General features: G+C 45.8%; 1 protein-coding gene across 1 annotated transcript in view; it reads left to right on the forward strand.

Moving 5' to 3' along the window:
- The first annotated feature begins 405 nt into the window (after positions 1-405).
- Positions 406-12,566, forward strand: part of GNL2 (G protein nucleolar 2) — a 75,444-nt gene continuing 63,283 nt past the window's right edge. The window contains exon 1 of the mRNA XM_082244652.1: positions 406-601. Within this exon, the coding sequence (XP_082100778.1) occupies positions 538-601 (64 nt within the window). The 5' untranslated portion in view covers positions 406-537. The remainder of the gene's footprint in view (positions 602-12,566) is intronic.

Genomic DNA, 12,566 nt, shown 5'->3' on the forward strand with positions numbered 1-12,566 from the left:
ATCATGCCTAGTCATGTCTGTGAATGTTAGAGTTTTACAATGCCTCATGGGATGTGTAGTTCCGCAAAAGCTGGAGGGCCGTAGTTTGAGGATCCCTGGTAGAGCAAAATGAGGGACAAACGAGAAGGAAAGAGGGACATTGCTCTATTTTAAACAGTCCATGATAAAAACACATTAACTACAGTAGTATGATATATTTACAATATATTTATACAAATTGCTGCCTAAGGAAGGGAAAACTTGTCCAAATTGACAAACACTGAACAAAAATAAATAAATAAATAAAAAAACACTGCTAAGGCGTGTTCCAACTGTTCAATTGTTCCCCGTTCACATTACAGAAGGGCAACTTGCCCAAATCAAACATGGCGGCCGAAGTTTCCTGGTTATCATGTGATTACCCGGAATGCTTTGTGGTAGCTCGGTCTCTTTAGTGCGGCCTGTAAACAGCTGAGGCTGCCTCCACGTATCCGCGTGTGAATTTCCATCAGGTTCGGAGCTTTGTACCGGTGTGAGGGACCGGAGAGGACCGCCAGGATGGTGAAGCCACAGTTTAAGGGACGGAGCACCATCAACCCGTCCACCTCCAGCTCTAACCCAGGTGTGTGAGTCCAGGGGGGGGAGAGGAAACGTGTTGTGAGTGACACTGGGAGCAGGCATGGTGGGTTTAACCCTCTTCATAGGACACCTCACTATTGTCACTGAGCTCACATCCTGCTGGCCATGGTTAAAGGGGAGCAATGTATTAGTTCTAGGCACTGATATGGTGAGGGTGCCCAGAAGAAGTTGTGTTTATATGAGGAATAGGAACATGTGTGAGCTGCCCTCAGGGGGAGACATTGGTTGATTTTACATGAAAACACTTCTGGAACGATCTGGAACAAGGTTGCTCTGGATCAGACTTTTTTAACCAGGGAGCGCCTTTTGGATTCTTCAGGGGTGCCTTGGCAAAATGCCGAAAAATTGCCACAAATTGCACAAAAATGAAAAGCCTTTTTGTTACTCAAATCCAGAAGTTTTTAGTGTGCAGCATTATAACTTTGGGCACCATGCGGTAAAACGATTAGGGTCCTCCAACACAGGCTTTCCGCCCGGCAGATTCCGTTTTGCTCAGCGGGGATCGATCCACCGATCCCAGCTGATCAGGCGTATGACAGCTCTGTCTCCACTTACTTTGCAGAGACGGAGCTGTCAGATCCCCGCTCTCCTTTACGGGAGATCAAGTGAAAAAGGAATGCCTGTCTGTTTTCATCCTATCCGATCCTCCAGATGGATGGAAAATAGGGTTTCCATCCATCTGGATTTCACGGATGGGATCGGAGAGAGCAGCGGGTGTCAGCGGACATGTCACCATTGATATCCACTCCTCCATAGAGGTGCATGGAGAATCCAATCCCTGTGAACGGGCCCTTAGTTTTGTTTTTTACATTTTAGAATGGGGTGCATCAAGATTGTGCAGAATTTTTAAAGAGGAAGTAAACCCTCCTCTGACACTTTTACCTATAGCTAAGCCTATATTAAGGCTTACCTATAGGTGCTGTAAATATCTCCTAAACATGCACCGTTTAGGAGATATTTACCTTACATGCAGCCAGTGACATCACTGGCGCATGCGCTGTGAAGGAACGGCCGCTCGTGCCGTTTCTTCAGAGTCCCGTGCCGTGACTGTTGGCTCCCGCGCGTGCGCTGGAGTGACGTCACCGCGGCTCCGGCCAACCAGATGGCCGGATGCCGCGATCCTGGAAGACGGGCGACTGGACATGTCGCCCGTCATACAGGTAAGCAGGCGGCACGGCGGGGGCTCGTCGTTCTAAGGTAAGTATTTCATAATGAGCTAGTATGCGATGCATACTAGCTCATTATGTGTTTCTCTTACAGGTTGTATGGGTTTACAACCTCTTTAACCACTTTACCACTAGAGCATTTTGCTGTCTTACGTCTGGGCCACTTTTTGCGATTCGGCGCAGTACGACTTTAACTGACAATTGCGCGGTCGTGCGACGCTGTACCCAAACGAAATTGACGTCCTTTTTTTCCCCACAAACAGAGCTTTATTTTGGTGGTATTTGATCACCTGTGCGATTTTTTTACTTTTTGCGCTATAAACAAAAAAAGAGCGTTTATTTTGAAAAAATAACAATATTTTTAACATTTTTTTATATGAAATTCCCCCCAAAAAAGATGTAAAAACCAATTTTTTTTTAAATTTTTGGCCAAATTGTTTTCTGCTACCCATGTTTGGTAAAAAAAATCGCAATAAGCGTATTTTGATTGGTTTTCGCAAAAGTTATTGCGTTTACTAACAAAGGGAAAGATTTGTCATTTATGTCAACGAGTAATGGCGGCGATCTGCGATTTTTTTTTTTTTTTTTTTTTGCGCGACTGCGACATTGCGGCGGACAGATCGGACCCTTGACTGACATTTTTGACACTTTTGGGGGTACCAGAGACATTACTGCAGTAATCAGTGCTATATATATGCACTGTTACTGTAAAAATGACACTGGCAGGGAAGGGGTTAATTTTATTGGAGAGGGAGGGGTTAATGTATGCCTGGTGCTTACTGACGTGTGGGGGGGGGAGGTGACTGTGTGAGACAGGGACAGATCAGATGTCCAGCTATGCTAAACACTCCGATCTGTCACTCCCTGTCACTGAGGAGATCCGCCCGCTTGTGTTTACACAGGCGAGCGGATCTCCACACTAGATCCCCGACGATCGGGGCAGAGCAGCGGCGATTGCCGCTGCTCCTCCCCTGGCCCGACTCCCGCTGTGACTGAAAACAGCGGGAGCGCGCCTCTGGCGGCGCGCGAGCGCCGCCTACAGGGGAGGAGTCTGGCGACGTAGGTCTACGTCGTCAGACGGGATCGTGCCACTTTGCTGCAGTACTATTCAAGTACTCATTGGTAAAGTGGTTAAGTGTGCCTTGGCTGAAAAAAGGTTGAGAAGCACTGCTCTGGACATCAGCTCATTATTCTTATGAGAAGGTAATTCTATGGCAGTTAAAAAGGAGGGTCACACACTGCTGGTATCAGTCACATTTTCCACATGAAACTTTATTGGAAACTGCTCAGTAGGGTTGAGCTCAGGTGTGTTCGGATTATAGTCTCAACCCAGCTGAGCAATGCCACCAGGAAGCCAAGAATGCACAACGCCAGTCATACAGTGAGGCATTTCCAGGTCTTTGCAGCTGTCTTAAAGCGGTGTTCCAGCCTCCCCCCCTCCAAAAATTAATAGTCAGCAGCTACACATACTGTAGGTGCTGACTTTTAATATTAGGACACTTACCTGTCCCGAAATCCAGCGATGTCGGCACCGCAGCTGAGGTTTTTATCGGCTGTCTGGGGCTGCCGCCACCATTGCCAGTGAGGGAACCCAGTAGTTAAGCCTTACGGCTTCAAGGGCTGGTCCCTAATGCGCATACGTGAAGCGCGCTGTGCATTCGGATTGGCTCTGGGGAAGGAGGAGGGGGCCAAACTTCTGAGGGACAGCGCCACTGCGCCTTCTCCTGGAAGTGCCAAATGTGGCACCGGAGGGGGGAGAAAGCAAATGAGCCGAAGTTCCACTTTTGGATGGAACTCCGCTTTAACTAGGCTGCTCATGATTGGCAGTGTGCTGTGATGGCTTCCTGGAGGGATTGCTCAGGTGGGTTGGCATTACGATCCAAATACGCATGAGCCCATCCCTTCTGCTCAGACAGGACACTAATGCATAACCATGTTCTGTTTGCGCAGCCTCCAATTATTATTATTATACAGGATTTATATAGCGCCAACAGTTTGCGCAGCGCTTTACAATGTGAGGGAAGACAATACAGTTACATTACAGTTTAAAACAGGAGGAACTAGAGGGCCCTGCTCGTTAGAGCTTACAATCTAGAATAAAGCTTCTTGTGGGTGATGTCAATGGGCTGCCCTATACATGGCAATGTAGCTCATAGGACATTTTGACGTTTTGCCGTTTGCACACTTTCTTGTTCCAGAAGCGTAACAGGAAATTGGAGGAAACAGTAAGTGCCGGTTCACACTTCCACGTTTGCGGAGATCGCATGTAATTAGGAGCAGTGCGGATGCGAGTTCAGCCATACACTTTGTATGGCTGAATTTGCACTGTATCCGCACCAAACACGCACATGAGGCTTTTTTTGAGCCGCACTAGAATCGGATCGCACAGTGGTTCACACTAGTGCGATCGGATTCTGTGCATACTTGCAGATCGCACTACGATATGCGATCGCAACTGGGGGTGTCGTTAACTTTTAATTGACACCCCCTGCGTATCGCATATGGCAGTGTGAACTGCCAGACGTGCGGATGCGATGCGGGATCACGCTGCATATTCGCAGCGTTCCCGCATCGCAGAAGTGTGAACCGGCACTAAGTGTTGCATGGGGAATCACTCCCAAAGCCCTTCTGTGGTCACAATGACTACTGCTAGCGGCTATAGCTGCTGGCAGTAATCGCATGTGAAAAATAATCAAACAGGATGGTTGTTCTGAAATTGGTTTGATAGATCGACTTGAATGCAACCAGCCTTCCCATAGACTAATCAAACCCTGCTGAGCCGGCTGAGATTTGTCCATTTATGGTCAGCTAGAGAGTTGTCTTAGGAACAGGTATCGCTATTGAAAAGTTCTCCCTCGCCTTTTGTTCCAGTGACTGATTTCTCCTCGCTTTCTATTTCTGTGCCAATGTTCACCAGGGCACATAGAGGGTTAATCTTCCAAGTGGAGATCTAGCCAGCTTCAAATACCTATAAAAGAATGTGTAGAGTGAAGTGTTCCTTCCATCCACTCGGGTCTCAGATTACACTCAGCTTTTCTCTTTGAGCTCTGCATTGTGAAATCGGATCCCTGCCCCTATCTGGAAGCTCAGATAAGCTGTGTAAATCCTGAACTTGAACCGCTTCTCATCCAGTGTACAAGTATACAGCTGTGGCCAACAGTTTTGGGAATGGCATAAATATAATTTTCCCAAAGTCTGCTGCTTCATTGTTTTTAAATCTTTTTGTTAGTTGTTACTATGGTATAGTGAAGTATAATTATGAGCATTTCATAAGTGTCAAAGGCTTTTATTGACAATTACATGCAAAGAGTCAATGTTTGCAATGTTGACCCTTCTTTTTCAAGACCTCTGCCATTCACCCTGACAGGCTGTCAATCAACTTCTGGGTCACATTCTGACTGATGGCAACCCATTCTTGCATAAATAATGCTTCAAGTTTGTTAGAATTTGTGGGGTTTTTTAAGATCTAGGGAGTTTCCTGGTCATGGACCCAACATTTCAAAGCTTTGATCCTAAAGCCACCTGAATATTGCTTCTGCCTTATGGAAAAGTGCTCCATCGTGCTGGAAATGGCATTGTTCGTCACCAAACATTTCTTGGATGGTTTGGAGAAGTTGCTCTTGAAGGATGTTTTTGTGCCATTCTTTATTCATGGTTGAGTTCTTAGGCAAATTTGTGAGTGAGCCCATTCCTTTGACTGCGGAGCAACCCCGCACACGAATGGATGCGTTACTGTTGGCATGAAACAGGACTGATGGTAGCGCTTAACTTTTTTCTTCTCTGGACAAGGATCCTTCCGGATACCCCAAACAATCGGAAAGGGGATTCATCAGAGGAAATCACTTTACCCCAATCCTCAGCAGTCCAATCCTTGTACTAGAGATGCACGATTCTTGATAAAATAAGTATCACAATTTTTTTGCTTAGAATTAAGATCGTGATTCTTGGCGTAACATCATCTTTTACATTATACAAAAAAATTGGGCTAATTTTACTAGTGGCGCACCGAAATTTCGGCAACCTAAATTTTCTGCCAAAAATGGGCCCATACCATTTCAGCCGGAAACGGGTCATGTATGCCGAAATCATAGCAGCCAACTGTCCCGTTTTTGATGGGACAGTCCTGCCAAATAGGACCTTGTCCCGTTTTTGATGGGACAGTCCTGCCAAATAGGACCTTGTCCCGGGTAAGTTACTCTGCCGGGACTTATCCCGGCCAGTAGGGGAGGCTGGAGGGGCCGTCTAACCTTTATTTTCCCTAATGGTGTCTCCCTGCTCCAGCCGCCATCTTCAGGCTCAGGGTGGCCAGCGGGCGCCCTGTGATTGGGCAAAAATGGCGGGGACTGGCCTGTGCCTGTCCAGTCCCGACGTAGCGTGGGTGGCGCATGCCTGGGTGGTGGCTTCTTCTAGAGCTGTGCCCCACCCTCGCAGTCTCAGACCAGCGCTCTCAGCCTTAGCACACCAGCCAACTGTTGCTCAGCTCCGGACCCGACCGAGGACGTTCTTCCTCTTACTGTAAGTGAGTGCCAGCAGATAATTGTTACTAAAGGATCTGGTGTATGCCAAAAGGGGACACAAGGAGTTTGAGGGCAATAAAAGAATAGAAAGTTAACAGAGTTACAGAAGTAAGTGACTGCTAGAGTAAGAGAGCAGAGTGCTGTTAGAGAAGAGTGGGGAACAAAAGAGAGATATTGGATAAAATGAGGGGATGCTAGAGAGGGACTAGTCTCAGCAGTGGCAAAAACAAAAATTCTGTCTGGAAGAGAGAGATGGGGAGAGAATACAAAGGCACTGTCCTTTTCGGTTTCAGTTTTCGAGAATTCCACATCCTTACTGCTCTCACAGTGAAGAACCCCCTGCGCATTTTAAGGTTAAACCACCTTTCCTCTAGTTTTAGTGAGTGGCCACGTGTCTTATTGTATCTCCTTTCTCTGAATAGGTTTTTCCATATGCTAGGGTTTTCAGTACAGTATTTGTACATTGATATCATATCCCCCCTCAATTGTCTCTTCTCCAGAGAGAATAAGTTCAGTGCTTGTAGTCTTTCCTCATAGCTGATGTCCTCCATTCCCCTAATTATCTTTGTTGCCCTTCTCTGGACTTTCTCCAGTTCCAGCACATCCTTCCTGAGGACCGGTGCCCAGAACTGGACAGCATGCTCCAGATGAGGCCGGACCAGAGTCTTACCGTATTTATCGGTGTATAACACGCACCTAAATTTTAGGAGAGAAATTTCAGGAAAAAAGCTGAAATTTAAAATGGCTTTGAACTCAGAACATTTTTTTTTTTTTTTTAATCAAATGCAGTCTCAGCAGTGCCCACGAATGCAGCCTCCTCGCCAGCGCAGTTCCCACGAATGCAGCCTCCTCGCCAGCGCAGTTCCCACGAATGCAGCCTCCTCGCCAGCGCAGTTCCCACGAATGCAGCCGCCTCGCCAGCGTAGTGCCAGTAGTTGCAGCCTCGCCAGCGCAGTGCCAGTAGTTGCAGCCTCGCCAGCGCCATTTGATTCTATATCGATCACTTTTTAAAAGTCCAGGAAGCAGCGCCGAGATGTAGAAGGGGGCGGGCGGGACTGAGGAGAAGGAAGGACGACCGCGCTGTCATCTGAAGTCCCGGCGCCTATGATAGATGTTGGCATAGGAGGCGGGACTTCCGATGACAGCGCGTCCGTCCTTCTCCTCTGCCCCGCCCGCCCCCTTCTACATCTCGGCGCTGCTTCCTGGACTTTATTTTTTTTTCCCCATATCGGCGTATAACACGCACTGCTGCTTTTTCCTCCTAAAGTGTTATACGGTGTGTGTATATATATATATTTTGGGGTTCTAAGTAATTTTCTAGCAAAAAAGACTGATTTTAACTTGTAAGCAAGAAGTGTCAGAAAAAGGTATAGCCTGTAAAGCGGTAGTATACTCCGCTTTTTAACTTTTACCTACAGGTAAGCCTATAATAAGGCTTACCTGTAGGTAAAATTAATATCTCCTAAACCTGCACTGTTTAGGAGATATTCACCCTGCATGCAGCTGCTGACACCAGCTGCGCATGCGCTCTGAAGGTCTGGCGTATCTTGCCGGACCTTTAGAGCTCCTTGCCGGAAAGTAAACTCTGAGTGACGTTACAGCATCGGAGCTGCCGAACCCGGAAGAGACGCAGAGGGAACAGGTCAGCGGTGTCTGGGCGACCATGTCGGGGCTTCGTTCTAAGGTATTTCATAATATGCTAGTATGCGAAGCATATTAGCACATTATGCCATTGTCCTGCGGGTTTTTTTTTTTTTTTTTGTGGATTCAACCACAAGAGGTTGTAAACCCTCTCTTGGAAGTTGTACCTATAGGTAAGGCTTACCTATAGGTACTGTAAATATCTCCTAAACTTGTTTAGGAAATATTTACTGTTAATACAGCCGATTACGTCATCGGCGCATGCGCTCTGAAGCAACAATCACCCGTGCCGTTTCTTCAGAGCCCTGTGTCATGACCAGGGGCTCCCGCGCGCATGTGCGGGAGTGATGAAATCGCACCTCCGACCAACGCGAACCAGATAGCGGGACAGCCGAACATGTCTGCTGTCCTGTCGCTGTGCGGGCGGCACTGCGGGGACTTCGTTCTAAGGGAAGTGTTTCATAATGAGCTAGTATGCGATGCATACTAGCTCATTATGCCTTTGTCTTTCAGGTTTTTTTTGTCCAGAGTTTACTTCCTCTTTAACCACTTCCGCCCCGCCCACCGTACATTTACTGCGGCACTCTGCCGCTAACAGGCAAAGCGACGTAGCCCGTAGCCCTATTTCGCTCGCCCACGAGACTGTAGGGGGTGAGCGCGCGGCGTGCCCCCGCTTGTTCCCTGGCTGGGGAGCCAGCGCGTGTGACCCGCGCCGGCCACTCGCGATCTCCCGCAGCAGAGGGAGAAAAACAGACGGCTGATGTAAACACAGCCATCTGTCATTCTCCCTGAAGTAAGCACAGAGGCTATATAGCAGGATCGCATGTCTCTGTGGTTACTTCACTAGCCACGCCCCTAGGGACACACTTAACCCCTTGATCACCAGTAAAGTTAACCCCCCTCGCTGTCAGTGTCATTTTTACAGTAACAGTGCATATTTATAGCACTGATTACTGTAGTAATGTCACTGGTACTCCCAAAAGTGTCAAAAATGTCAGTCAGGGGTCCGATCTGTCCGCCGCAATGTCAGTCCCGCAAAAAAAAAATCGCAGATCGCCGCCATTACTAGGTAAAAAAATAAAATTACAAATCTTTCCGGTAGTTAGTAAATGCAATAGCTTTTGCGCAAACCAATCAAAATACGCTTATTGCGATTTTTACCAAAAATATGTAGCAGAAAACAAATTGGCCTTAAATGTTAAATTTAGATTTTTTACATTTTTTTTATTTTATTTTTTTTTTTGAGTATTTCATATAAGAAAATTTGAAAAATATTGTTGTTTTTTCAAAATTGTCGCTTTTTTTTTTATAGCGCAAAAAATAAAAATCGCACAGGTGATCAAATGGCACCAAAAGGTTCTGTTTGTGGGGAAAAAAAGGACGTCAATTTCATTTGGGTACAGTGTCGAATGACCGCGCAATTGTCCGTTAAATTCACGCAGTGCCGAATCGCAAAATAGGGCCTGGTCTTTGAGCAGCCAAATCCTCCGGGGCTATAGTGGTTAAACTGCCCTCACTTACAGACGGAAGTTGGTTTATTTGATTTAAAAGAACAAAATGATACATTGTAAAGCATTGTGTTTATCTTGCAGCCTTAACAATGCTGATAAACATTTGCTGGAGGCTTTTTTTTGACAGCTGTCAGTGAGCTGAGAACAGCTTTGTAAGAATCGAGGACATGCCGGTGTAACGTTAAAAAACCATACCTCGTCAAAATTCCCTACCCTCGTCATTTCCTGTTCACATACGTCATGGAACAGCTGAGCAGCTTACCACTGCGCATGCTCACAGCTCCGGAGGGTAGGGAATTTTCACGGGGTAGTGTTTTGTAACGTTACACCACATCAGCTGTTGCTGCGGGTACATTAAATCATCTCCGCTCCTACCCCTGTGACTTCCCTGATCTGGGCTCCTAAATGTAAAAGTGGCGGGTGTATGAAAATATAAATCACGGAGATCATGGCTCCGTGATTTATATTTTCATAGACACGCTGCCGCTTTTACATTTAGTAGCCGAGATCAGGGAAGTCACAGGGGTAGGAGCGGAGATGATTTAATGTACCCGCAGCAACAGCTGATGTGATATAACGTTACAAAACACTACCCTGTGAAAATTCCCTACCCTCCGGAGCTTTGAGCATGCGCACTGGTAAGCTGCTCAGCTGTTCCATGACGTAGGTGCACCGGAAGTGACGCGAGTAGGGAATTTTCATGGGTAGGGTTTTTTCACGGAACACCGGTTTAAGATGGCGGTGGGGGGGGGGTTATGAATCAAGATTGCGCTATATATATATATATATATATATATATATATATATATATATAATTTTTTTTTTTTTTATGATCGTGCAGCTCTACCCTGTACCTTTTGCAGAATATCAGTCCCTGATGTTTTTTCTGGGGAGAAGTGGCTTTGCTGCCCTTCTTGACACCAGGCCATCCTCCAAGTCTTCTGCTCACTGTGTGTGCAGATGTACTCACACCTGCCTGCTGCCATTCCTGAGCAAGCTCTGCGCTGGTGGTGTCCCGACCCCGAAGCAGAATCAACCGTAGGAGACGCTTCTGGCGCTTGCTGGACTTTCTTGGGCGCCTTGAAGACTTCTTCACAAATGTGGAAATGTTTTTATGGGATTAAGTTCATTTTCATGGCAAAGAGGAACACTGAAATTCATCTGATCACTCTTCATAACGTTCTGGAGTATATGCATATTGCCATCATACAAACTGAGCAGAGTTTGTGAAAATTTTTCATTCTCAAAACTTCTGGCCAACAGTTTCTGGAAGCAGTTCTACCAGGATCATGGCTGCAGTTACAGCCGTAATCCCGGGGTTGTGTCAGAGCCACCCATCGGCCTTAGTATAAAGTGTTTTGAGCTGTTCTACAGCCGCTCAGTCCCTTTTACAGGGCTTGGAAGACAAGGATGGTGTTAACTCCTTGTGATGGCAATTACATTTTCAATGGGGGGAAAAAAAAATGAAAGCACCCCAGTCCACCCTATAAACCAAAATGCTTCTTCCTGATCGTTTTCCCCGCTTACCGGAGCAATTGGTAGCGGGGAAAATGATCTGATCCCCTCTTCTGATGGGCAGCAAGTCAAGTGAGGGCAAGATGGACCCCACTCGACTCTATGCCCTTGGACAGGAACAACGTCAAATGTCACATCCACCCAACAGCCTTAAAGGGTCAGATTTTATTTATTTATTTGCTTTAAAGGGTAAATGTGAGTTATGGGGTCATAAAGAGGACCTGCCATGCTTATTTCTAATGCAAGGGATTTTTACGTTCCTTGAAAATGGAATAAAAAACAGTGTAAAATAAGAAAAAATAAATAAATTTAAAGCACCCCGTCCCTCCGAGCTCGTGCGCAGAAGCGAATGCTTACACAAGTTGTGCCCACATATGTAAACGGTGTTCAAACCGCACGTGAGGTATCGCCACGATCGTTAGAACGAGAGCAGTCATTCTTGCACTAGACCTACTCTGTAACTCTAAACTGATAACCTGCAGAAATGTTTAAAGCGTCACCTATATGTAGATTAAGTACCAGAGTTTGTCGCCATTCTACCAGCGTGCGCAATTTTAAATTTTGACATGTTGGGTATCCCTTTACTCGGCGTAACATTATCTTTAACATTCTAGAAAAAATCGGGGTAGCTTTACTGTTTTCTTATTTTTTAGTTAAAAGTGTATTTTTTACAAAGAAATTGCATTTGTATGACCGCTGCACAAATATGGTGTAAAGTATTGCAACGATTTCCATTTTATTCTCTAGGGTTTCTTCTTAAAATAAATATAATGATGGGGGGGGGGGGGGTTCTAAGTAATTTTCTAGCAAAAAATACTGATTTTTAACTTGTAAACAAAAGTCAGAAATAGGTCTGGTCCTTTAAATGGTTAAACAAATGTAGAGAAGAGATCGGTGCAGATAAAACCGGTACAACTTATGTAGGATGATTTGTTAAGGGCTCTTTCACACGGGCGTTCCGTATGTCCGTTTTTCATCCCATCCGTTTGCGGATGAAAAACGGACATAATGTATCTCTATGTAAATACGGATGTCATCGGATGATCATCCTCTGACATCCGTTTTTTGTCAGTTCAGTTCAGTTCAGTTTTTTTGAACGGAGGAGAACCCTATTTTTTCTTCCTTTCAAAAAACGGAACTGAAGCAAAAACGGATGTCAGTGGTGTCATCCGCAGACATCCGTATTTACATAGACATGCATTATGTCAGTTTTTTTCATCCGCAAACGGATGGGATGAAAAACGGACATACGGATCGGATGACACAAGTGTCATCCGTGTCCGTTACAAAAAAAAAAAAAAAAAAGGACCTGATCGGGCAAAAAAAAAGGAACGCCTGTGTGAAAGAGCCCTAAATCTCTGTGTATCACCTGGGGCTAGTCACTTCACTGGTAATCTGTATGGCTGAATTTGAATCGCACAGACATCGCATGTGATTTTCAGAGCAGTGCACTCCGAATCACATGCGATGTCTGCCATCACAGATGTGTGAACCGAGCCTTAGAGGTGGTGCCCTTAATGTGTTTAAAAGCAGAGATAGTTGTGATGGGTTTTGTTACATTGGCCCCACAGTGAAAATGTTTGCCCACTGTGTGGCTT

Source organism: Pelophylax lessonae (assembly GCF_965119305.1).
Source record: "Pelophylax lessonae genome assembly, chromosome: 2".
NCBI lineage: Eukaryota > Metazoa > Chordata > Amphibia > Anura > Ranidae > Pelophylax > Pelophylax lessonae.